The following is a 27,303-nucleotide window of genomic DNA, read 5'->3' as shown; positions in this document are numbered from 1 at the left end:
AAAAATGAAGAAAGTAAATAAAGCTGCACAGTCAAGAGTTTCCAGTACCATCAGGAAGATGAGATGAGCACTAAGAAATGAGCTCTGAATTCATGAGAGTTCACTATAAGTGATGCGACAAGTGGCAAGAGTCTGCAGTGAAGTGTCTGACATGCAAATGGGAAACAGAGACAAGCCCTAGCAATGAAACTTACGTCTATACTAAGACATATTTTTTTTTAATTTTATTATCTTATTCCTTGGATTGTCTTTGGTATAGGCTTGAGTTTCTTGTGTCCATGTAAAGGTCTGCAACTTTGCTGTTGTTGTTTGCTTCGTAATGCAGTACTGTTTGTCCTTAGAGTAAGCTCTTAACCAACCAACAGAACATGTACTCCATGCAGCTAGCCTGGCATAGTGAGCAAACACAAGCACTAAGGTTTCCTGTTGGTTTAATAACAAAATCTTAAACCATTTCAAAAAGGCAGAACTCACAGTACCTGCTCCATCACTTCAGGTGCCATCCAGCAAGGGGTGCCAACAAACGTCTTTCTCACTTTATTTCTGGTAATATCACCACCAGTGGCTAAAAAAGCACTAACACCAAAATCTGAAACAGAATTCGACAACACAGCATTAGTAATAGTTTAAACAGGAAATATCTCCCACAGGCCCATGAATTCGGGCTAGTTGCCAACTGATGGATTCTGGGAAGTGACAGCTCTTGAAAGTTCTAGAGAATCAATGGACTAATCCCTGTACAGAGTCAGAGTAAGATAGCATTTGGGGAGACAGTGTAGAGGTTGGGCCAAAACTGGCCAGTGGTCTGGAAAGACCCCTTGTTGCAGGACCTTCTTGCTGCTCTCTGCTTCCTTACAGTCGTGAACAGCTTCCTTATCCCACATGCTCTTACTTACCATGCTGTCACTCTGCCTCACCTCAGGGTGAACATTAGGACCAAATCAATGGGTCTAGTCAGCCATGGACTGAAGTGTATGAAACCACAAGCCAAATAAACCCACAGAGTCAGAAAAAAATACTTGAAACCATAACTGAAAAAGTATTAATATCCAGAATACACAAAGAATTTCTACATCCCAGCACTAAAGGGTCTGAAGTAAATACAGGCTGTAAAGTGAAATTTTTGTCTCGGGGGGGGGGGGGGGGGGGCAGCCCTACAATTCAGCAACAACAGAAATTACATTTAAAAGAACAAGGGAAAGATTTCTTTCTTTCTTTCTTTTTTTAGACAGGGCCTCTCTGTGTAGCGTTGGCTGTCCTGGACTCACTTTATAGACCAGGCTGGCCCCAAACCCACAGTGTGTCTACCTGTCTCTGCCTCCCGAGTGCTGGGATTTAAGGTGAGCACACCCCCCCCCCCGGACACCAAAGAAGCAGATGAACAGTGTGTGTGTGTGTGTGTGTGTGTGTGTGTATGTATATGAAAGCATAGCTGATCATTAGACAAGTATAATCAAAACCATGAGATTGACATTACTTTAGATGACTAATAAAAAAAATTTTTTTAGCTGGGTGGTGGTGGCACCTTTGATCCCAGCACTTGGGAGGCAGATGCAGGGGGATTGCTGTGAGTTCAAAGCCAGCCTGGTCTACAAAGTCCAGGACAGTCAAGGCTACACAGAGAAACCCTGTCTCAAAAAAACAAAAAAAAATAAAAAACAAAACAAAAAACACCACTACCACCAACAACAACAGCAACAAAAAACCTAGAAACTAGGCATAGTGGCATACACGTTTAACTCCAGCAGAGAGGCACAGTGATCTCCATGAGTTCCAGACCAGCCAGGGCAAGCTACATAGTGAAACGACCCTGTGTACCAAAAACAAAAAACAAAAAAAAAAGCACCCTAGAAAATCAATGTTGTTGTGGATGTTGATAAATGGAAACCCTTGTGAACTGCAGGAAGGAATAAAAAGGGTACATCTGCAAGACAATCCTCTTTAAAAAGCTAATGTAACGTCATCATATACCCACTCATCCTACTTATGAGCATAACCCCAGAAGAAATAAGCCAAGCATGGTCACACATGGCTCCAGTCTCAGCACAGAAGACAGGGGGATCAGGAGTTCAAGCTAGCCTGGACTACATGACACAAGAAAGAGGAAGCAAGGTAGGGAGAAAGGAGGAAGGGAAGAACAGAGGGGGGGAAGCGGGAAAGGGGAGGAGGGAAGGAGAAGAAAGGATGGAAACAGGAGTTGAGATATTTATACACAATTTATAGCAACTTTTGTCAAAATAGTCAAAAAGGTAGATATAATCTGAATGATCACTGATGGAGCAATGCATAAATAAAATGTGATATATGTGAATCTGTGGGTTGTATTTTTAGGTATGCAGTTCACAGCCACAGGATCAAACACTTAAGAATGGTTAACAATAGTAAATTTTTTATTTCACCACAACAAAAACAGATACAAAATTATTTTAAGTTACCTAAGGAAACACTTGGTAAAGGATGGGTATGGGAAAGCAAAGAGAGGCAGCAGAGTTCCTGTCACTGCACAGATGGCTAGACAAAGGTGCTAATGCTCAGTTGCTCTCCCCACGTGACCGCTCAGTGCTTTTGTAGGTAACCACAGTTGTGCTGGTTGTGCTGCCTTTCATCATGTGGTATGTGGTAAATGAATTAACCACAATTTATTTACACTGTCTGCTAGTGAAGGGCATTAGGAATGTCTAAAGTTCATGATGAAGAGATCGCTGCCCGTGTGTGGAGGAGTTTATCAGAAGCTACTGCCTAGGGTCTGCATACACACATCTTCAACTTTAACACATCACCGTGCTGAGCTACTCCTAGCATCCGAGTTTTGTGTTCTTGCTTTGGACCCAACAATTGGCTTTGTCTGGTGTTTGGGTCAAACCAATCACTTGGCACCTAGTAACTGATTCATGTTTGTATGCTTTATGTTTTGCTCTGCATCTTTTCACATTCATGTGCAGTGCATGCGTGTGCACGTTTCTGTAGATGCAAGAGACAAATGTTGGGTACAGTCCTCAATGACTATCTTATTTTTTGAGACACAGCCTCTCACTGAGCCTGGAGCTCATGGTGTAGGATAGACAGATTAGCTAGCCAGTGAGCCCTGGAAACCTCCTTACCTTTGCTCCCTCCTCCAGTCAGGTTCCAAACATATGGCACTGTGTGTAGCTTTTTTCCCTTTTTCAACTCATTATGCATTCTAAAATTATTCATGCTGTAACCATACTACTCCATGTCTTGTAATTAGTGAGAAGTGTTCATTCCTCTTTTAACCAAAAGAAAGTTAACATTAGAAGAATCAATTCTATGTTGGCATTTTATCTGGATGGGTAAACTACTCCCTTCCTTCAGACATGAACTCCAACCTGCCAAAGCTGTGCTCCCACTGCACGCATGCTTGCTTCCTAGAAGGCATTGACTCCGTGCCACCCTTGTGTTATTCCTTTCCTGCTGCTGTGATTTGTTTGTTTGTTTGTTTGTTTTGTTTGTTTGTTTGTTTTTCAAGACAGGGTTTCTCTGTGTAGCCTTGGCTGTCCTGGACTCACTTTGTAGACCAGGCTGGCCTCAAACTCATAGCAATCCACCTGCCTCTGCCTTCTGAGTGCTGGGATTAAGGGCATGAACCACCACACCCAGCTTCGCTACTATGATTTTTTAAAAAGCAACTCTAGGAGAAAGTTGGCAAATAATTCTAGGTTATAATAGCTCACTCATATTTACGAGAAGTCAAGGTGGCAGGAACTTGAAGCAGCTGACCACACATATTCACAGTCAAGACCAACAAGCCATCAAATCATATGTCATGCTAGTGCTCAGCTGACATGCAATGGTGCCACCCAAGTTCAAGGTGAGTCAGCCTACTTCAAGTAACCTAATCGAGCCTCCCTTCCTAGGCTCTGGACTGAGGCAAGCTGACAGTTAAACCCAATCACCCCAGCCCTAGAAAAGGCCACTTCACATCACCTCTCAAAAGAGTATTTGTTCCTCAGCACTGGGGAATCCTAACTGTTTCTCCTTCAAATAAAAGCACAGAGTGCTACAAGATGGAAGCCCTATCCGAAGATCCTAATGAAGGCGGGGAGTGGGAAAATGGAAAGCAATGAGTAACAGCCAGGACAGTTATCTGAGGAGCAGAAGCAATCTTGAGAGGATGCTGAAACAGGAAGATGTCCTCGGAACAGAATCAGATACTAAGAAAACACAAAAGACAAGGCAGTTTTACATATTCCATCAAAATAAAAAGAAACACTATGAACTGAGGCAGTGGCTCCGTGAGTGGCCCTTCCCACACCGCCAGCACCACACAAATGGCAGGCAGACATGTGGCCACTTACGATGAGTGCTCAGGGTGCTCTGAGGCAAAGTGGTAACAAGTGCACTCACAAATGGGAAAGCACATACATGTATGCCTTTATGCAACACACACACACACACACACACACACACACACACACACACACACACACAGTTATGCTAATCATTACCTGCGATCTGTACAGAGCCATCTTCTCCTAGAAGAATGTTTCCAGCTTTCACATCTCTTCAAGGAAAAAAATACTATCAAACATTTGTTCTTTAGAATAGCACAATTTAAGCAACGGGTTATTTTATTTACAAAACATTAGCAATATTTAAATACTGTTTTATATTAAAAAGTACCAATGCCAATAGCATGTTTTTAATTTTAGCCATTTATAGTACAACCTACACATTAAAAAGAAAACTATAATAGGAACATAACTTTTTATACGATCTAGAAAACCTAAGCTCATTAAATATTCTTGATTGGGATGATAATGGACAAAGAAAGTGAACCTCATCTGTCCTTACCTAATCCTTATTGCTGAAATATACTAAGTTTTTTCTATACAAACTACACACTAAAACAATGACTCACTCCCAGTTCCTTAACCCTCATTTCTTACATTCTAACTGATCAAATAAGGAGTGCACAGTGGAAAACATACTATTGTGCACTTACAGAATAAAGCAAAATTACTCATAACTGGGTATATTTTTACTGGTAATGACATCTAATTTTAACTCTAGTAAAAGAGGAACAGACATGTTTGTTATCTTAAAAAGCTTTTTTTAAAAATGCCAAATATAGTGGGATATACCTTGAATCTCAGCACTTGGGATGCAGAGGCAGATGGATTTCTGTCAATTTGAGACTAGCCTGGTCTCCACAGAGCATTCCAGGCCAGCCAGACCCTGTCTCAAAACCACAAAACAAAATCTTGGTGTTGCACAAAGGACTACACAAAGAGAAAATTCAACAAGGCAATTCTTCTTGTAAAAACTGCACCAAAACCCAAACCAGGCTAGTGAGTTCATTCAGCCAAGATGGCATCCATCTTTTATCCCTGACCTAAGTGATGACTGTGCCTCATCCCATTGGTGGGAGCTAGATGTCATACTCTAACCTGACTGGCTATTTGGTACAATGGGACTGAAGCTTCAGGAAATTTGAGTCCTTGCAGGGCAAACTACCTTTCCTAGAAAAGAACCTTAACAACCTTTGGTAGGAAAAGAGTACAATTCAGCCACTACTTCCCCCACCCTGGGTAACTGGCTGTACTGTAGGACCTACAGAGTTTACTAGATGGCTGTACTTCTAGGTCTGTCTCCCCGTGTCACCATGAGCTACATCTGGATCTGTATAACAATGCACTGTCCCTTGCCACTGTAGTAATCAACCATCGAATGAAGTACATGGAAGACTGCCTACCTAGTATTTATTTTTCTGGCAAGGATGGCAGGGGTGAGGCAAGGGGGTTGAAAATTAATGCTAGCCAGGGCACAGTGGTACACACCTATAACCCCAGCACTCAGGGAGGCAGAGGCAGGTGGATCTCCATGAGTTTGAGGCCAGCTTGGTCCACAAAGCAAGTCTACACAGAGAAACCCTGTCTGAAAAAAAGAAAGAAAGACAGACAGACAGAAAGAAGGAAAGGAAGGAAAGAAGAGAGGGAGAGAAAATGAATGCAAAGTGTTGCCTCTACTGCCTACATCTGTTCCAGATGTTAGTTATAAACTAATATTTTACAAAGAATGAGAATGACGTAATTAGTAGGTCACCAGTGAGGTTGTGCTCTGTGAATACCCATGAACACACAAGTTTATAGAGAACCTAAATATACTCTTTCTCTTATTTATTTAATGTGTATGGGGTTTTTGTTTTTTTCTAAATGTATGTATGTGTGCCATGTGTTTGCCTGGTACCCAGGAAGTTGGAAGAGGACATTAGAACTCATAGAACTGAAGTCAGAGATGGTTGTGAATTTCCATGTACATGCTGAGAACTGAGCCTATGTCCTCATTGTGCTCTTAACCAATGAGCTAACTCTCCAGGCCCTCTTATCTTTGTTTTGTTTTCAAGAATCTTGCTATGTAACCCAAGCTGTTTCCGTCTCATGATCCTGCTGCCTAAGCATACCAAATACATGAGGCTAGAGTTGTGCTTTAAATATATTCTAAAGGGGGCTGGAGAGATAGCTCAGAGATTTAGAGTACTTGCTGCTCTTCCAAAGGTCCTGAGTTCAATTCTCAGCAACCTAGTTCAGTCCCTGTGAGGTTCTACCAGGGCAGCCCGACCACTGTGGATGAAATTCCCAGAAAGAAGTTACATCCTGCCCTCCACAGTTCCACAGGGCTGATTATCTGATTACAACTTCAAAGACTGGGGAGGTCAAAACGTTATAGTCAAGAACCTAATAACAATTTATCTTGTGCTATCTTTAGCCCCTTGTTAGCCAGCCCCACCCCTGAACTCCCAACCCCATTAGATGTAACATTCTTGTAGCCCTCACAATAGACTGCTTGAAATGTAGTTAGCAGACCACTAGCTCTCCCCAACCAAAACCTGAGAGTTCATCAGACAGCATCTGAGACAGGAACTAAGATTTTCTCCTTTGCTGTAATCATCTACCTGATGATTTCACTAATGTATTCAAAAAGTGTTTCTATGAAAACTTAATGCAATTGCTACCTTGTTGGAACAGGTAATTGTGGTAACCTAACTCTGTGTTCTCAGGCCACAGGTGCTCACACTTGGCTCCAGATGAAGTTTCTTACCCCCTTTGAGGCAAGTGCTATTTTTGTGTCGCCTACACAGTGACAAGCAGCACATCTCCAGCCAGAGATACTCAGACTCACTTGATTACAAGTGTGGGCAACACCTGCACACAGTGACACTGCCAACAGAAGCCACCTTCTGAGGACTGGCCAGCAAGAAAGGGTAAACAGTAACTCTATCATCTGTGCTTGCAGTCCAACTACAAACCAAGACACTGAAGACACAGGTGCTCCACCCATACAAAGACACAGAAAGCAAAGACAACTTCACAAGAGCCTGGTCGAAAAGTACTGCAGCACCACCCCAGGCTTCTGAGAAAAACAGTCCAACATCAACAGGAAGGACATAAGCCATGGCGGCCACTGCTATGTATGACCTTTACCCACCCCTCAGCCTTCAAAATAAAACGTAGACAAGTACAAGAGAGCAGGCAGTGACTACACACTAGAAAAAAGGGCCGGGGGGAAGGGAGCGAGCAAAAGAGCAGAAGACAGTCGAGAGAGAAGGGAGGAAGAGAGGGAGAGAGGATGGAAGGATTATTGAAAATTCTACAAAAAGCAGATTTATGATGGCAGAACAGTCTTTAAATTTCTTTTCTTTCTTTTGGTTTTGTTTTGCTTTTTGAGACAGGGTTTCTCTGTTACACAGAGCCCTGGCTGTCCTGGTCTTGCTTTGTAAACAGGCTTGTCTCAAACTCACAGAGATCCACCTGCCTCTGCCTCCGAAGTGCTGAGATTAAAACTGTGCACTACCACACCTGGCTGCTTAAAATTTCTTTTTATCCAACATTTTAAATAATTTTTAATTTGTATTCCATGTGCTGTTTTGCCTGTATGTATGTCTGTGTGAGGGTGTCAGGTTCCCTGGTACTGGAGTTACAGACAGTTGAGAGCTGCCATGTGGGTGCTGGGAACCGAATGCAGGTCCTCTGGAAGAGCAGCCAGGGCTCTCAATCGCTGAGCCATCTCTCCAGACCCACAATCTTTAAATTTCAAGACAGCATTATCAATCTAAAAGAAAAAGTAATCTACAAATTCAAAACACTAAAAGAAAGAAAAAAAGGAAGAAAGGAAGAAATCACACATTCAAAATAAAGTGCATACCCAACAGCAACAACATAGCAGCAAGAGAAAAACAACTCGTGCAGGGGTATGGGAGTTACACAGTTAACACTGACTTAACATGGGCACAATGGTGGCCACAAGTTAATGAGACACATTCAAAGCACTAAATTTAAAAAGCAAGCAAACAAAAAAAAATTGTGAGCCAAGAATTCAATAGTCTGCAAAACTTTTCTAAAATGAAGGCCAAGGGCTGGAGAAATAGTTCTGTGGTTAAGAATGTACACTACTCTTGGCAAAAGACCCGAGTTCGGGCCCGAGCACTCACAATCAGGTGGCTCACGAGTACCTGTAACTCCAGTGCCAGGGAATATGACGCCCTTGCCACACACCAGGGACGTACACAGAGCAGAAGTGCAGACACACATACATATACATAAAATAAACACTAAAAACCCCCTACTGCTGAAGATGCCGTATATTTTGGTTGCAGGACACAGAGAAATCAAGCTGGAACTGAGCTGGAAGCCTCCTTCCTCCTGGATCGCATTCACGGTGACAGAACACTTAAACAGACTACTGGGAGAAGTGTCATGGCTAGCTTCAGGTGTCAACTTGACACAGAGTCTACTGAAAAAAGGAACCTCAACCCAAGAATTGGCCATGGCTGTGTCTGTGAGGAATTTTATAACTTCCTAATTGGTATAAGAGGACCCAGCCCACTGTGGGTGGTACCATGCCTAGGCAGGCGGCCTGGGCTACATAACCAGTAAGCAACATTCCTTCACAACTACCACTTAAAGTTTATACACGGGTGTGTAAGGTTAATAGGCCACACCTCACTTCAAGTTGCTTTTGATCATGGTATTTATCAGAGCAACAGAAAGTAAACAAAAACACAGAAAAAGAAACAACATGACAGTCTTACTGTCTTACTTAGCTATGAACTTCTTCAGCTTCCATGCCAACCTGCCAGACGAGGTTATGTCAACTGGTATAAAAATGACGTGACTGCTATGGGAGTAGCCAACTGCTATCTGACTGGGTATGACAACCTCTCCACAGAAGGAACCACACCTGGTACTATACACCTAGTCAAAAGCCTACAGTGCAGTCAAAGGCCTTGCCTAAATGGACATGTCAAACTGCCTTCTAAATATCTATTCATACCCACAGATTTGTGCTCTGAGCTTTGGTCAGAGAAGCTTCTGGTTGCAGTGGATTACCGTTAATACAGAAACTCCTAAATGGTCAAAAATGCTGAGAATCAATGACCATGAGACCTCGAATTTAATGTGGATGTCCACATCACCCTCTCCGAGAGTCAAGGAAAATGCAGAAAGAGGAAGCAGAAAGAATATAAGAGCCAAAGTGTTGTCAAGCATTATACTCCGGACATGACATGGCTGCTGGACCCATGAATTCACAACAAAAATGGCTATCTGCACAGGCTAGGCCCCATCAACACTCCATCATGGTTGCAGAGGAGCCCATAAGACCTTCTCCTTGATGGGCTATGAAACATCTTTGTAACTGTTTCTGATGCTTTTCTCTGGTATCTAAATTCAAGATGGTTGAATATTGTCTGCTACAAATCAGCAAAAGATGTGGCATTTATGACTACAAAGTCAGATACACACATTCCACTAGAATTATTATCTTGTTTGTTTGTTTGTTTGTTTAATGACAGAGAAGTAGGAGGAAACTCTGAGAAGCATCTTTTATACAATTGCTCAATGTGCTATCAAAAAACTCTAATCCAGGCGGGCAGTGGTGGGGCACGCCTTTAATCCCAGCACTCGGGAGGCAGAGGCAGGTGGATCACTGTGAGTTCAAGGCCAGTGTGGTCTACAAAGCGAGTCCAGGACAGCCAAGGTTACACAGAGAAACCCTGTCTTGAAAAACCAAAAAACAAAACAAAACAAAAATTCTAATCTTCCACAGGACCTGTGTGTGTTATTCCCTACCTAGCGGCCAAAGATGCTTAAGGAAAAAGCCTTCCATCTCCACTGGCAATAACAACCTCACTGGACCAGACAGCAGCTCACACAAGGAGTCTGGAAAAGGGCTTATAGACCCATGTGTTCAGGGTCTACCACTCAGTTCCCAGGCAGCAGCACTAGGATGAGTGTGCTGACTGTATACACAGAAAAAATTAAAGCTTTAATTAAAAAAAAAAAACTATTTTACAAAGAACTTTTCAGTAATTTGGAAAAATATTTAAGATATAAAGTAAAATGAAAAGAGCAATAGACAGTGTGGACATGGTGTGGTCTATACTTGTAACTCTAGTACTTGGAAGAGTAAGGCAAAAGCACCAGGAGTTGGGCTGGAGAGATGGCTCTGAGGTTAAGAGCCCTGGCTGCTCTTCCAGAGGTCCTGAGTTCAATTCCCAGCAACCACATGGTGGCTTACAACCATTTGTAATGGGATCTGGTGCCCTCTTCTGGCCTGCTGGCATACATGCAGGCAGAATACTGTATAAGTAATAAATAAATAAATCTTAAAAAAAAAAAAAGCACCAGGGGTTAATCTTAGCCTGGGCAAGTTAGCAAGACTTTTCAAAGTTGGTGTGGTTTTAACTATTGGGGGCAATTGGGGGAGGTTTGCAGGGGAAGTTATGGGGGCAGGGGGTCTTTGTTTTTGTTTTTCAGGACAAAGTCTCTCTGTGTAACAAGCCCTGGCTGGCCTAGATTCACTTTGAAGCCCAGGCTGGCCTCAAACTCACAAAGATCCTCCTGCCTCTGCCTCTCAAGTGCTGGGATTTAAGGTATGAGCCACTGCACCCAGCTTAAGGCTGGAAACACATGGGTCTGTGTTAAGATACTTTCATAGCATGCACAGAGCCTGAGATCAATTCCTAGCACTTCAAAAATAGGAGACAAAATGATATAAATATCATACCTAAGTTCTTAAGAAAACAAAAACCAACATTCCAAACATTACCAGTGGCTATGTTCTTGGCAGAAATTTAATTGCCCTGTTTTTTCGTTTTCCAGTTTTACTAAAATGCGTAATACTTGTTTGTTTGTTCTTTGAGACAGGACCTTACTATATCACCTGACTGGTCCCCAAACTTGCATGTAGACCAGACTAGCCTTCACAGATATCTACCTGCTTCTACCTCTCAAGTGCTGTTATTAAAGACATGCCTGGCTTACTTTTTGTTTGTTTTTTGTTGTTGTTGTTGTTGTTGATGTTGGTTTTCTCTCTTTCTTTTTTCTTTTAACCATTTATCACTTTCTTAATATTTATAGGCTGTATAAGTCACACTCTAATAATGAACAAAACAAATTGAAACTAATAATACAAAAAGCACAGGGCTCAAAAATAAAACAAATTCATAAAGGAAAGAAACTGTCCTCAATATAAAAGCAGAACACAACCCACAGAGGGGAAGCGGGCAGCATCACTCACCTGTGAATCTGCCCATTCTTATGCAGGTATTCCAAACCCTCTAAGACTTCTCGGAGGATTGTAGCAATGGTCGGCTCATCTAGGACTCCACTTCTGTGCTCCCCCTTTGCCACAATATGCTTAATAATATCCAGAACAGAACCTAAGAACAGAAAACAGCCCAGTAAAAATGTTAACTCATCCAATCATTCTGATTTAGTTTGGAATCAAAGCACAGTAAAACATTACATTAAAATAAATTATGTAAGAAAGAAAGGAAGAATAGCAAGTATGAGGAAATACTTGCTTCAAATGATGCTTCAAATTCTAACGTCCACCTTAAAACAGAAAGTAATTAATATTCAAATGGTATGTTACACCAGGGTGCTCTTTAGGTCTCTAATGAGAACCTGGAAAGGTTAGTATAGGATTTCCAATCATCTCTAAAGAATCCCTGGGGGAATCACACCAATCAATAATACTCAAAAATAAAATATCACAAGCCAAAGAAGTTTTCAACCCAGATTAGACTGGCATTTCATAACTGAGGAGGTAAATACAACCGAAATATAGGTCACTCAATAAAGAAACACATGGAAAGTATTCTTGGCTGTGAACTTGGCTAAGTCTAGAATTAAGTAAAACCCCAAAACGGAGGGTCATGCCTATGAGAGACTTTTGCTAATCCAGATATTTGAGGTGGGAAGACACACCTCCAGCCTGGGCCACCCCTTCTGCTGGAAGACCACACAAGGACATGGGAGAAGGAAGTTTCATTCCTTGCGGCTGGCACTTGGCATTGCTAGCAACTCCACTCCTTCACTGGCATCAGAGCCGGCTTTGTGATTCTGGCTAAGACACCTAGACATGGGACTGAACACCTACTAGATCCTTGGACCTTCTGTTCATAGGCAGCACCTGTTGGATTAGCTGGACCACAGTCTGTAAATCATCCTAGTAAATCCCCTTACTCTATAAATTCTGTTACTCTAGAGAACTCTGACTAATACAGTACTCAAGTTAATTTAAGGGCTAAAATTCTAGGATAATAAATACATAAATAAAACAGGTAAGACAATGGTAAACATGGGAATAAAAGTAATTTCCGTTCTCCTTGAAGTAACGTCCAGATGGCTTATCAATCCAATTCCTCTCAGAATTGGAGCAGGAGGAACAAAACTCTATGGAGCAGTTAAAACCACACAACACTGACAATCAAAACTACTTACAGTCAAAAATTTCACAGAAACTCACAAAAGTACATAGAAATGGCCCCACTGTCCTCTATACATGCACTGTTTACCACCTACACTCTCTAAATTTTTTTTTCAATTAAGAAAGTAAAATCACTGGATCCCACTAAAAATCTACTATACCATAGAGAAACGCTGTCTCAAAAAACCAAAACCAAAAACAACAAAAAAACCCTACTGTACTACATATTGTATTTTTCAGACTATAAGACACACCTGACCATAAAATGCACCCAATTTTTAGAGCAGAAAAACAGCAATCGGACCATAAGGTGCACTCTAACTGCTCCCCACCACCACCACCACTTTTGGGAGGAAAAGGTGCATCTTATGGTCCGAAAAATATAGTACCGTCACTTAACTCATTTGAAAAAGTTAATTTCAAGCACACAGGAAACAGTAATCTAGGAGGATGGTGATGCAGCATGGAGCGAGCGCCCTTGTCTCAATTCCCAAAACAAAGAAAACACTGCACTGTCCAACACACTTAAGATCCAATGACGTAAATCAGGCAGGAAGTTAGGGAGTTAAAGAAGATAACCCTCAGTTGCACAGAGAGCTCAAGGATGGCATGAATTGCATGAAAAAGAGAATGCCCTCAAAAGCTCCCTCTCAAACAAAATAATCCCATGGCTCAAGCAAGTTTGATTTAAAATAGTAGTAGTGGTAGCTGCAGCACAACAGCCCAACTGCCTAAGAAAAGAACTGAGAGCCAAATCCTGGACTATGTAGCCCCTGGAACAGTCCACAGAAGACTCTGTGACAGAACACAGGTGAGAGTCAAGCTTGACCTCTGTGGGCAACTAACTGCCCCTCCAGACTGAGCAGGGCACCTTAAGCCTAGATAACACAAGAGAACAGAAGATGGGTAGCAATGTTCTTGGAAAGAAGGCAGACTAGAGAAATCTCAACTTCAGCGCCTGAAGAACTAACATGGTGATCCCCGCCTGCTCCTGGGAGGCAGAGACAGGTCAATCACTGAGTTTCAGCCAGCAAGAGCTACACAGCGCAATCTAGCCTTAAAAGAGGAAAAACAAAGTAATGACTCCTAGAGTTCCAGTGCCAACGCCATGTAGAGAGAAGGCGAGGGGAGAACGGACTGCAGACAGCAGAGCTGTCCGAATTCTCCCCTCTGGAAGCCACCCCACTGCCACGCAGGACTTTCAGCAGGAAACAGGCATGTTATTCTGTCTAGCAATAAGGAGCCAGAGCAGGTCTAAATGCCACACAATACTTCGTAGCACGTAATTTCAGGGCAGCTTTCCATTCCTTGAGACTGGAATTTATAAACTTGTCATCTAGAGGGCCTAGGGAGAAGCTCAGTTCTGCTAAGCTTATCAAACACATTTTAAACCCTGAAGCAAAGTGACCAAATCAGTGAATCCGTATGATCACTCTTCTGAAAAACTTAGGCCACAAAAACTATTTAGTGAGAAAATAAAGTTCCATGTTTGAAACTTTAAGAATTTTTAAAATAAAGACTAAAAATGGGGAAAATCCTGATAGAATTTAAAAAATCAACAAAATGTATTCATTTAACAATTATGCCCAAAGATAGTGTTCAAGGCTGAGGCAAGAGCACTATCTTAAGTTCAAGGCCAGCCTGTACTGTACACTGCATTCCAGCTCAGCCTTGCCTACAATGAGATCCTGCCTCAAAAGAGAGAAAGAGAAAGGCAGGCAGACAGACAGAAATTAAATGAAAACTACAATTAAATTGTATTATATTATTATCTAGAACTTGTTTTGATGTCAAGTAAAAGAAACGTGAGGGCAAAATATACTAAGCCAAAAAGACTAATGATTATCACCGGACTTCCCATTTGACTAAAGAACATTAGGGGTGTGGGGACAGTTGTAGTAGTGTGTGCTCGACCATGTCTTGACCACAGTCTGCAAGGAACACTATACAAAGAAAACTCACATTTTGAACTTTAACAAGCAAGCTTTTAAACAAAAGCACCCACAAACAAACAGCAGACTCCCCAAATGCTATAAACTGTCATTACTAAACTATGAGCCCAGGAAGTTCCCTTTTAAAGGACATTTTAAGACCCGCACTACTTTGATGACAGCTATCCATTAAACTCCAGGCATTGCCAGCCAGGAGGCAGCTCAATTGGTAAAGTGCTTATCTAGCAGACAAGAGGCGAGTTTAACCCAGCAATGCATGACCTAAGCAAGCATGGTGCCCTCTGGAGCCCCAGCATTAGAGATGACTAAATGACCAGGAGCTCCAGGTCATCCTCAATACACAGCAAGCTGGAAGAGGCCAGCCATGTACTATATGAAAACCTGTCTCAAAAAGAAATTCTAAAAAGAAAAATAAATAAACCTCAAGTAGTTTTAAAATAAAGCAATTAAAATACTGAAAAATAAGATTTAGTACAAATTTTGTAACAAAGCAAGTTAAAAATAACCTCTTCTATGCCCCAAAATAATCTGTGTGCCATCACAGCCTTGGTACAGATTGATCAAATAGCAATGCAGACCCAACTCCAACTGTCCCAGGAAATCACTGCTAATTATCAAAATAGTATTGACAAGAGACAGCACAGTGGTTAGAGCACTGGCTGCTCTTGCAGAATCCAGGCTCGGTTCCCAGCACCCACATGCTGGCTCACACCCCAGTTCCAGGGGATTCAATGCCCTCTTCTGACTTCTGTGGGCACTTCATACACACACATACAATGAATGCATCTAATAAAATAAAAAATGTTAAAGATTTTTAAAAAGTAGTAAAGTGTAGCAGCTGCTGACCTGCGATACCCATTAAGCCTGACAGGTACCTCAAGTACTTCCCTCACTTTTATGAAAAGATCCTTTTTAAAAACAAAAGTGAACTCACTTAAAAACATAGCTGTTATTCTCCCTCTCTCTGTCTTACATGGCTGGAGACTGAAGCCAGGGCCTGAACGCTACCCCTGAACTCTGCCCTCATCCCTTACCAGCTGTTCCCACGAAGATGTTTCTGAGCCACTGAGGTTTAAGAGGGCCCAGAGTTTGTTTAGTTCAGTATTCCATGATAGGACAACAGATAACAAAAAACCCAAGAACTCAATACTGCTCATCAGGCAATGCAGAGATCATTGTTACTATCAGATACTTTACTGGGTCCTCGAGGAGAAGGACAGAATGTGACAAATGTCAGAATGTGACAAATATGAGGAAGGTTCTAAACAACATACCTTACTAGCTAGACAAGTTTATCTAAATTAGATGTTTGTACTTCTATACAGAATTTTTTAATGGTATAGGTACTTGTTTTTCTTCTCCAATGTTTTTTTTCTTAATCACTGAGATTCATTTGATTTGTGTGTGCATGTATGAACATCGTGTATGCAAGTGGAGTAAAGTCAGAGGACAACCTGATGGCCCCAACTACCTGGATCTTTTAAGATCTTACACTGAGGGCTGGAGAGATGGCTCAGAGGTTAAGAGCACTGGCTGCTCTTCCAAAGGTCCTGAGTTCAATTCCCAGCACCCACATGGTGGCTCACAACCATCTGTATTATGATCCAATGCCTTCTTCTAGTGTACATGAAGAAAGCATACTCATATACATAATAAATAAACAAATATATATATATATATATTTTTTTTTTTTTTAAATCTTACACTGAAGCATCACTCTAGTAAATGGCAGAAACAGATATTTGGATAGAGCATGCTTCTAAAGATTTATGAGAATACTAATAAATGCCAACACTACATAGACTAGACTAAAAATTAATTTAAATAAAAAATATAAAGTGTTTTTCTTATGCTGGACATATGAGAACAAAATTCCTTAATGTAAATAAATGTATGTATGTATGCATGTGGTGAGTACAGCTCTAGTTTTTGTTTTATACATATTGCTTAATATACCTATTTAGTTTAAAGGTTTATTCTATTTAGTATAGTAAATAGTATAATAAAGCAATATTATAAGGAGGTAAATAGTAAAATATTTTACCTTCCTAAAAATGCAGAACTTTTAATATTCAAAACTGGATATATTAAGATGATACATGATTACATAAAGATTTATGACCAGGATATATTTTTAAAGCATCCTAGTGCTAAGCTGGGAAAATCAGATACTGACTCAGGAAACCTAAGACCAGGAGAGACAAAAAGCAAGTTAAAAGATATTTTAACCCTCCTCACACCCTGTCCGCCTGTGATCAGGATCACAGACAGAGGAACAGGAACCCTTTAACAGGACAGTTAATGTGCATAAAAGTCACAGAGAAGATGGGCGAGGAGATAAAAGTGATGAGAATTAAATAGACACTCCCATCCATCATGAAATTCTTTTTTTTAAAACATGAAAAACTCTGTATTACACATTTTTATAAGTCACAAAGAAAGAAAATTATGCTATAGGTGATCAATAACAAAAGATACAGTATTACCTAATGTTCCCATATCTGTCCATACTGAAAAGAACCATGCTCGGCCACCATCTTGAAAGGTGGTTGGTGTTAGCAACCATCATATGAAACGGGCCTTTAACAAAGCAATCCAGTTTCTCCAGTGTGTCACTAATGGGATTGAAACAAAAAGGTGATTCTGGCTACGCTGAAAGCATCACATAGCAAGGGCAGGCTCCTCCTAGAATAAGCTTCTTGTGCACCTGCTACGTGGAAGCACAGTGGTGGAAGCTTCATTTCTATGATCTTACGCCATTCCTATGAACACTCTGGAACACAGAACGGCATTCTCACTCAGCAAATAAGTGAAAAGAGTTCAAACACAGTCTTCTCCAATGAGACACAATTTCTAGAGAGAAAGATCTATTTTATTCTAAACCTTATGTTTCTCTGGGGTTCTTTCTTCTGCAACTGTACACTATAAAATGGAAATTCACAGTCTCTTACAAAAACACATGCACAAAACAAGCAAGCAACTTAGGGATGGGAAGGCTGAGGGCTCCGTCACTCACAAGTCTTCCCAATCTTGCTACACACTCAAACCCAAGCCTTACCAATAGGGAAAAAACAGATATATCACTATGCATAGCATAACCATAAAAATGGTCAATCTATACATGCTGAATGTCTATGTATTTGTGTATATTACATATATGGTACAAGAAAATATATGTAATTATTTTAGTACTAGGGAAATCAAGATTTTCTGTGCAAGAGAAAACAGATTCAAGTATAATATTAAAAGTTTTATGAATTTATATTATGTCCAAACAGGAAATATTAATGTAAAATTATGATGCATTTGTAACATACAATACTTCCAAGCCCCAAAATCACTGAGGTCACAGCAATGGACACTGCAAGCATCTAAGTTATACTGGTCTTCAGAGAAAATACCAATACTTCTTAGAATATCCGCTGACTCTTGATATGGCTGTGAGACAGCTCAGCCAGTAAAAAGCAAGCAGGACCTGAGCTCGATTCCTAGAACCCACGTGGGAGAAAGGATTGGAAGTAGTGACTCCCTCTTGTAATCCCAGCACTGGGGAAGTGGAGACAGGCAAGGCTGGAGTTTGCTGGCCAGCTGGCTAGTCCATTTGGCAAAGACGAGGGCAGTGAGACCCTGTCTGAAAACAAGGAAGGCAGGACATCACACAATCACACAAATGAATGCAAACACACACACACACACACACACACACACACACACACACACACACACACCTGGAATCAAACAGCAAGGAAGCAGCTATACATACTCTAAGCTTGCCCCAGACTTGAACTCTTCCTGCCTGTGCCTCCTCTATGCTCAGGCATTAGCCATCATACTCAGCTCGACAACCATTTTTAAAATGTTATTTTGTACTGTTCTATGTGTGTATTTTGCTTATGTGTATAAATATGTATCATGTGCGTGCCTGGTACCGCTGGAGGTCAGAAAGCATTGGATCCCCGGGAACTGGAGTTATGGGTGGTTGTAAGCCATCATGTAGGTGCTAGAAATAGAAATCAAGCCTCTACAAAAGAAGCAAGTTTTCTTAACTACTAAGCCATCTCTCTCCAGGCCAACAATCAATTCTTAAGATACATTACAATGTTTATTTGCTACTGGAGTGGCCGTGTATGCTCGGTGCACATGTGGTCTGCGGGCGCAGTGGAGCCGTGCTCCCATCCACCTTTATACAGGTCCAGAGCCCCGAGCAAAGCAGGAGGCTTGCTCTTACAGCAAGTGTTTTTACCAGATGAGCCATCCTGTCTGCCCTGCATGTTTTAGTGGAACTATACTATAGATTAAAGGGCCCCAGTTAATAAGGCAAGGTTCCTGTCAAAACAGAACAGTCTGCTTATATTTACAGAAGAAATGATGCAATAACAGAAATAACTTCTAGGGCTAAAGAGATGGCTCAGCAGTTGAGAGTGCTGGCTTCTCTTCTAGAGGTCCTAGTTCAACTCCCAGCACCTACATGGCAGATCACAACTGTCTGTAACTCCAGTTTAAGAGAATCTGACACTGTCTCGCAGACATACATGCAGGCAAAACACCAATGCACATTAAACAAAAATAAATTTTAAAAAACTTCTAATGAATTAACTGATTTAAACAAGGACTGCATGCTAAAACAATAAAATATAAGTCCTACAGGGATATAGAAAATAGTGTCAAAGTTTTATCTCACAGATTCTCTGCTAGCTACAAGGAAAAATACTTTTCATAGAGAGGTTTGGGTTGTCACAACCTTAAGCTAATAAAATAAACTATTAAAGATACATTTAGATAGGAAATTCTTCCTGATGTGATGCAGTATGGAATGTACAACGTTACAGATCCAAAAATATTCAGCCTGAACTTCATCAAGCTGCATTTTCATTCTAATACTCAGTATGCTAGAAATACATACAGGTTATGTGTGGCATCAAACAGGAAGAGTCAAATGAAGCTACATAAATAGACAAAGTCTTTCCATCAGTTTATGTCCTGAAAGGAAGGGGAGAAAAGCATACTAAATTAAGAGAGATGAGGCCTAACAGCCAGAAGGAGTGTGGAACCTATCACTTACACGCTAGCATTTGTTACCCTGAAACTGCATTCTCGGTATCTCCTCAGATGCAAAATGTCCACAAAACCTTATCAAGATGAGAAGAATGTTTACTCATTTTGTTAGACAGGATCTCACTGTGTAGCTCAGGCTGGCCTGCAACTTCATATGTAGCTCAGGCTGGCCTTGATCTGGCAGATCCTAGTGATCTGCCTGCCTTCGCATCTTGAGTGCTGGAAATTTTTATTAAAATTTTAACTTATGGAACTTAGCATTCTACTGCAGTTTACTTACCTCCACTTAGCAACTTCATGACTAGCCATAGCTCATCTTTTACCACAAAAGATGTGTAGTAAGACACAATATTAGGATGATGACATTGACTCATAGCTTGAATTTCTTTCTACAAAGGAAAAAAATACATGGATAATGATTAAAATCTAGCTTAAAGCAACCTCTATAAATAAGCAAATCCAGATCTGGTTGGCCCAAAACTGCTAAAGTCTTTTCTGGAATTTCCAAGGAACTAAGATCTTCATGAACGGCTACACTGGACCCAGGAGTCAGGCCTGGCTGCATATAACTCTAACTGCAGGCCCTGAGAGAAAGGACGACTGACAGCTGGACGACAGCCTGACAGAATGCACAGGCCAGCTCCTGCCTCAAAGGCTAAACCAGGCCAGGCGTGGTGGCACACGCCTTTATCCCAGCACTCAGGAGGCAGGGTGAGGTGGAGCTCTAAGTTAAAGGCCAGCCTTGTCTAAATAATGAGTTCCAGGACAGCCAGGGCCACACAGAGAAACCTGGTCTCAAGGCCCGCTTCCCCCACCCAAAATAAAGCTAACCCAGATAATCACAAGACCTCCTTCAATCAGTTCTGAGTTTACATCTAGAACTGCACTGAATCTCTCAAACTAGAACAGTACTGTTTATCACACAAGACATTCTTGAAAACCCATCTTGGAAGATCTGGACCACAGAGAGTATTTACTAATAAACGGAAGGTAAGTTTTTCTATTTGTCTGTGTGTTTGTGGGGGGTTGTTTGTCTTACTAAAGTTATCAGTTCATCTCGGTTTTGTGAAGCAACTAACAATTCTCACACCAAGAGAAGTACATTGAAACGGACAAAGTTAGAACTAAGTCCAGAGTAATGAACCCTGTGCAAAAGCCTAGCTCTGTCCTAGGTTATAAAATTTAAATATTTTAGAGAACCCTGAGTGACCCAGGGGCCCTCTGGTTTCATCCCTCTCCCTTCTGACACCACGCCTTTGATGCAGTCACACAAAACAACTTAATGCTTCCATCTCTGGACCTTGAGCCCCTCAATTCCCTCAGTATCACATATAGTCCCACAATATCCTAACTTAGCAATCTGGTTTCAGTGTAGGCATTTTTTAAAAACATTTTCCCATGGCATCCAGGCTGGTCAGGGGCTGTTGCTACTTTGTTTGTTTGTTTGTTTGTTTTTAATTATTAAAAAGGCAAAAGTAACAACTTAATTTTTCAAGGTAAGAGCGGTCTTAGACTGGAAGTCTCGAGAGCCTCTTAACTCATAAGCACCTTGTGTATCCTCTCCCATCACAGCATACAAATACTACGTAGTAGCCGGGAATGGTGGCGCACGCCTTTAATCCCAGCACTCAGGAGGCAGAGGCAGGCAGATTGCTGAGTTTCAGGCCAGCCTGCTCTAAAAAGTGAGTCTAGAACAGCCAGGACTACACAGAGAAACCCTGTCTTGGAAAACTAAAATAAAATAAATAAATAAATACTACGTAGTGTACTATATGCTTACTTGCCTGGTTCTGATACACTGAGGGCTATGTAAGGCAAGTACTGAGACCTGGGTTTCCACATGTGATGGCACATGGATACAGTCCTACGACCTGGGAGGGGGAAGCAAGAGGAATAAAAGGATCTAAGGATAGATTCAGCTACATACAGCTTTTTAAAAAATACTTATTTATTTTTTTGTGTGTATTTTTACTTTATGAGTATTTTGCCTGAACGTATGTCTGTTGTGCCTGGTGCCTGGGGAGGTCAGAAGAGGGTATCAGATCCCCTGGAACTGGGGTTATGGATGGTTGTGAGCTACCATGTGGGCTGAAGTTGATCCTGGGTGTTCTAGAAGTGCAGTCAGAGCTCTTAACCACTAAGCTATTCCTCCCACACCCTACACAGAGGTTTTAAGGTCATCATGGCTACATAAATATCTTACCTCACAGAAATAAGAAATACTAAACCCTGCTCTCCCAGCCGTCATGGAACTGAAAACGTAAGCTTAGTGACAGAGTACTTGCCTAGCACGTGCTAGGTCCTTACTTCAATCCCTATCTAAGTTGGGTCCCCAGAACGCACATAAACGCCTGGTTAGTGTATGCTTGCGGTCCCAGTCCTGGGAAGACGGGCCATAGGGCTTGATGGCCAGCAGCCAAGTCAAATTAGCTCCAGGCTCACTTCAAAAAATAAGGTGAAAAGCAATTGAAAAAGACACTCAACATTAAACTCTGGCCCACATATGCACATGCAGACCCACAGATATGTACACATATAAACACATACCAAAGTAAACTTTAAAATAAATTTAAGAGCTGGGCAGTAGTGGTACAGGCAGGTGGATCTTTGTGACTTCAGAGGCCAGCCTGGTCTACAGAGCAAGCTCCAGGACAGCCATGGCTACACACAGAGACCCTGTCTCAGAAAAAGTAATTTAAACCAGCATGGTGGTACATGCCTTTGATCTCGACACTTAGTGGCAGAAGCAAGCGGATTTCTGTGAGTCTTAGAGTGTAAGGACAGCCTGATCTACATATAGAGTTCCAGGGTAACCAGGGCTACATAGTAAGACCCTGTCTCGAAAGAAAGAAAGAAAGAAAGAAAGAAAGAAAGAAAGGAAGGAAGGAAGGAAAAGCAAAGCAAAGCAAAGCTGCGTGGTGGTAGCACACACACGCCTTTAATCGCAGCACTTGGGAGGCAGAGGTAGGTAAATCTCTGAGTTCGAGGCTAGCATGGTCTATAGAGTTCCAGGACAGCCAGGGCTACACAGAGAAACTCCCATTCTTGAAAAACAAAAACAAAAATTTAATAAATAAAAAGAGTTAGAGGACCTGTTCTCTCTCATCTTACCTCAGTGTGCGTAACACAAACTGATACCCTGCTTCTCTAAGGCCAGATTCTTTTAAAACAATCTTGACCCCGTAATCACAAACTCATGGTATTACTTAAAGAAATGAGGACTAAGGTTGGAGAGATGGCTCAGAGGTTAAGAGCACTGGCTACTCGTTCAATTCCCTGAGTTCAATTCCCAGCAACCACATGGTGGCTCCCAACCATCTGTAATGAAACCTGGTGTCCTCTTCTATCTGATGCTCTCTTCTGTCATGCAAGCACACATACAATAGAGTGCTTATATACACAAATAAATCTTTTTTTAAAAAAAAGAACTAAATAGCTACCATAGGTATCACTAAGAACAAACAGCAACCATGCAATACTAGAACATACAGTCAATAAGCTATCTACAGTCAATGGATATTACACACATACTGGTTAAACCTACATAAGCAAACACAAGCCATTTAATGTAAAGAGCAAATACATAAAAAGCACAAAATATGAAGTCTAAAAAAGTATGTACCAAATGTTATAATGTAATAAGATTATAAGTATTTTTTACTTACTTTGATTTTATAAATTTTATATTAATCACTTATTAATGAAAGTAAGTCATCTTTTCAAAAGGAACTAAAAAATCATCACATTATTTCTTCTTTTAACATGCAATATAAGAGCATATATCTCCATTTAAGACATATGAGCTATGCATACCAGGAGTTCATCCATGCTTGTTTGACACTTCTCAAGGTTTATCCGTTTGATGGCCACTTTCTCCTTTTTGGGGGCACAATAAGCTGCTTGAACCACAGCAGTTGCTCCACTCCCTGAAGTGAAATACACATGTAAGTAAGTACACACACAAAGCATAGCATTTAATCACCACACACTTTAAACAGTAAAGAATAAGCCTACTTTGTCCCACAGTGAACAACGGATGAGGAGAAACACCCTACAGAGCTGGTGAACGGAAGCTAAGAACCTCAGGGTCATCAAGATGGCCCAGCAGGTAAAGGCTCCGCCTGTCACCAAGCCTGACAGCCTGAGTTCAAACCCAAGGCACACATGGTGGAAGGAGAGAACTGATTCCTCTGACCTCCACACTCGTACCATGGCATTTGTGCACCCACACATACACATGCACAAATAAATAAAAGTGGAATTTAGATATTAAAAAAACAAAAACCAAAACCACTGCAGCTATTTCATGTTTAGTTCTGAAGTGTGATAGCACAGGGAGCCAAAGAGCCTGTTCTGTTCTTTTCTTTTTTTAGGTTTTCAAGGCAAGGTTTCTTTGTGTAGCCTGGCTGTCCTGGACTCGCTTTGTAGACTAAGCTGGCCTTAAACTCACAGCAATCCGCCTGCCTCTGCCTCCTGAGTGCTGGGATTAAAGGCATGTAGCACCACACCTGGCTTTCCCTGTTATTTTCTAAATGCAACTAAATACCACAAACACAACTGATAGGGCTGGAGAGATGGCTCAGAGGTTAAGAGCACTCACTTGCTGTTCCAAAGGTTCTGAGTTCAATTCCCAGCAACCACACATGGCTCACAACCATCTATAGTGTAATTCGATGCTCTCTTCTATCATTCAGGCAGAGCACTGTATAATAAATAAATCTTAAAAATAAAAATGAGGCTGGAGAGATGGCTCAGAGGTTAAGAACACCATCTGCTGCTCTTCCAAAAGTCCCGAGTTCAATTCCCAGCAACCACATGGTGTGCCTCACGACCATCTGTAATGAGATCCAGTGCCTTATTGTGGCGGGAAGGTGCACATGCGGGCAGAACACTGTATAAATAATAAATAAATCTTTTTAAAACAAAACAAAAAACTGAAGAATAATCACAAAAAGGAAAGTACGAAGAAGAGGCAGACCACCTAAAGACTTCAGGGCAAGCTCACTGCATTTTCCTTTTCTCTCTCATGTATTCCAGGCTGAGAGAGGCCTGCAGCCCAGAGCCAAGAAAGGACAGACACGCACAGTCAAGGTAACAAACTCCCAGAGCCTGCCCCTCTGGCTACACAAGTCTAGCAAAAGGGCAGCTCAGCACAGACATAGCAGGTCAAAATATTCCCCAGTCCTCCTCCAGGACAAGGACTGGCAAATAACCCCAGCACCAGCATGGGCATGGCTCTCTGCTCTACCCCTTCAACAGTGGCAGGCAGATCCAGCTGTGTGCACGCACACCTATGCCAATGGCAAGCCAAGCAGCCCTCAGCAGTACCTAGGGCCAGGCCAGCTCCTGCAGATATGGACCAGGAGCTGTAGTGGTGCCAGAGAAATATTACAATATTACAGAGCCTGAAACTAAACTAGCATGGGGATTATAGCTCCCAAAAGTAGGACAGAAAGCTATACTCTAAGCCTAAATAGTAACTGCTTGCCAAAATACAAGATTAAAATAGGATCAAGAGTCTGCCAACATAATAACCTAAATGCCCAGGATATAATCAAAATGACACGATGCAGGATGTGGTGGTAGCACACACCTGAAATCACAGCACTTAGGAAATAGAGGCAGATGGGATTAGTGCAGTCATCCTCGGCTACAGGGCAAGTTGGAGATAAGCCTGGGCTACATTATATGAGAATGAGACATGAGCTCTTACCTCAAAAAATAATAAATTCTCAATGAAGAGATGAGGGGGTGTCCCCTCAGTGGGTAAAGATGCTTGCTGCCAAGCCTGAAAGCCTGAGTTGTAGCCACAGTACCCACAAAGAGAGTCCGGGAAGCATATGTCATACACATGTGCACGTACATAACAAACACATGTGCGCACGTGCACGCACACACACACACACACACACACACACACACACACACACACACACACGTAGTAACTTAGGAATGTGTATAAAGGGAGTTGTGAGTACTGAGCACAAGCGCTACCAACATAGCCTGTCCTCAGCCCCAGAAGGCTTTGCTTGTTTTCAGTCTTGACCCTTGTCTGAGGTGGCTAAGAGCAGTGGCTAACTGGCCATGCTGCTCATTTATCTACAAAGGTTTGTTTATCATGCCAAAGATACGCAGAAAAAAGACAATAAAATATGCACCCAGAAGTTATTTTTTAAATACAAAATGGAACTATATAACTATAATGACTGAGAAAAAGCATTTGCTAGGAACTCAGTGACATAGAGACCACAGAGGATGAAATCTGTGAACTAGTGACAAGATCAATAGTTTATCTGAACAACAAAGAAAACACTGAGGGAAAGCCTTAGGGAGCAGTAGGGAACACTGAGGAGCTACACTCCGTGTACTGCGTAATGTTCCCACCCCAAGACATAAAAGCTATAAAAATACCAATCTATGTGGTGAGGTGGGGGTGGTGGCTCAGTGATGAAGAGCACTTGCTACTCTTGCTGAGAGCACCCACTTGGTAGTAGCAGAACCTCCTCTAACTCCAATCCCAAGGGTTCAAAGCCCTCCGCTGGCCCTCATGGGCACCAACCCTCCATAAACTCACAGTAGGGAAAACTTCTCCACACACAAAGTATTTTTTTAAGGACTTGTAATATATTATCAAATTAAAGCTCTAAAGCTAGGCATGGCAGTGCACAACTGTGATGCCAGCACTCAAGGGGCAAAAACAACTGATTAAGAGTCTTAGGCAGACTGAGCTACAGTGTTTGCCAGAAGTGAGACTAAGGAGTGGAAGCAACCACACCACAAACTCAATTTATTATTTCTCTTTAGTGATGTTTATAAAATATCCTAAATGCAAAAAAATTTCAACCAAGTGGACATTTAAAATGGTACAATTTAGCCAGGTGTAGTGGTACACATCTTTAATCCTAGAACTCAGGAAGCAGAGGCAGGAAAATCTGTGAGGCCAGCCTGTTCTACACAGCCAGTTCAGAACAGCCAGGCCTACTTAGAAACCTTGTCTCAAAAGGGAAAAGAAAAAAAAAAAACTTTATCTTATTATTTTTTACTTCCTAATCCAGTAATTGTTTGACGAGCATGGAACAGTGTTTCAAAAACAACTAAGACACAGCCACGATGAAGAAGCTGAATGGATAATCTCAAAAGCTGTCATTGGTTGGTTTCCCCTTCTTCCCCCATCCCCGCTCCCCAAAGAAGGTTCAAGACATTTATCAAGCCCTTTAAGACTGTGAAAATTAAACTACAAACTTAATCTCACTCACATTCTCTTTGTTCTGTCTAAAGAAGCTCCATTTTATTCTAGGCATCCATCTTGGTACCTAGCAGCCGTTTGTCACTGACCCCAGTCTCTGAAGATAAGCGTTCCAGTAACCGTGACTCAGTGACTCCACCCAAACCATAGAGCCATGACCATCTACTTTCTAGGATGCGCCTGGCTGCTTTTTGCTTCTGTAACTTACTTATATAGATACCCAAGGATTGTTCTGAGTGCCTTAACCACCTAATTTGGCAGAACACAGCAGAAAACAACACCTAACTTAACTGCACAGACATTGAAGGTCTGTGTGGT

The 27,303-nt window shown here is 41.6% G+C and overlaps 1 protein-coding gene across 1 annotated transcript in view; it reads right to left on the bottom strand.

Moving 5' to 3' along the window:
• Positions 1-27,303, bottom strand: part of OXSR1 (oxidative stress responsive kinase 1) — a 71,459-nt gene that overhangs the window by 30,025 nt on the left and 14,131 nt on the right. The window contains exons 2-6 of the mRNA XM_084754922.1: positions 23,553-23,665; positions 20,020-20,128; positions 11,539-11,680; positions 4,467-4,522; positions 480-589 (exon numbers count right to left, since the gene is read on the bottom strand). Of these exons, the coding sequence (XP_084611048.1) occupies positions 480-589; positions 4,467-4,522; positions 11,539-11,680; positions 20,020-20,128; positions 23,553-23,665 (530 nt within the window). The remainder of the gene's footprint in view (positions 1-479; positions 590-4,466; positions 4,523-11,538; positions 11,681-20,019; positions 20,129-23,552; positions 23,666-27,303) is intronic.

The sequence above is a fragment of the Acomys minous genome (assembly GCF_964271855.1).
Source record: "Acomys minous genome assembly, chromosome: 13".
In the NCBI taxonomy this organism is placed as follows: domain Eukaryota; kingdom Metazoa; phylum Chordata; class Mammalia; order Rodentia; family Muridae; genus Acomys; species Acomys minous.
Note: the sequence above shows the minus strand (reverse complement) of the source record. Positions and strands in the feature narration are given on the sequence as shown.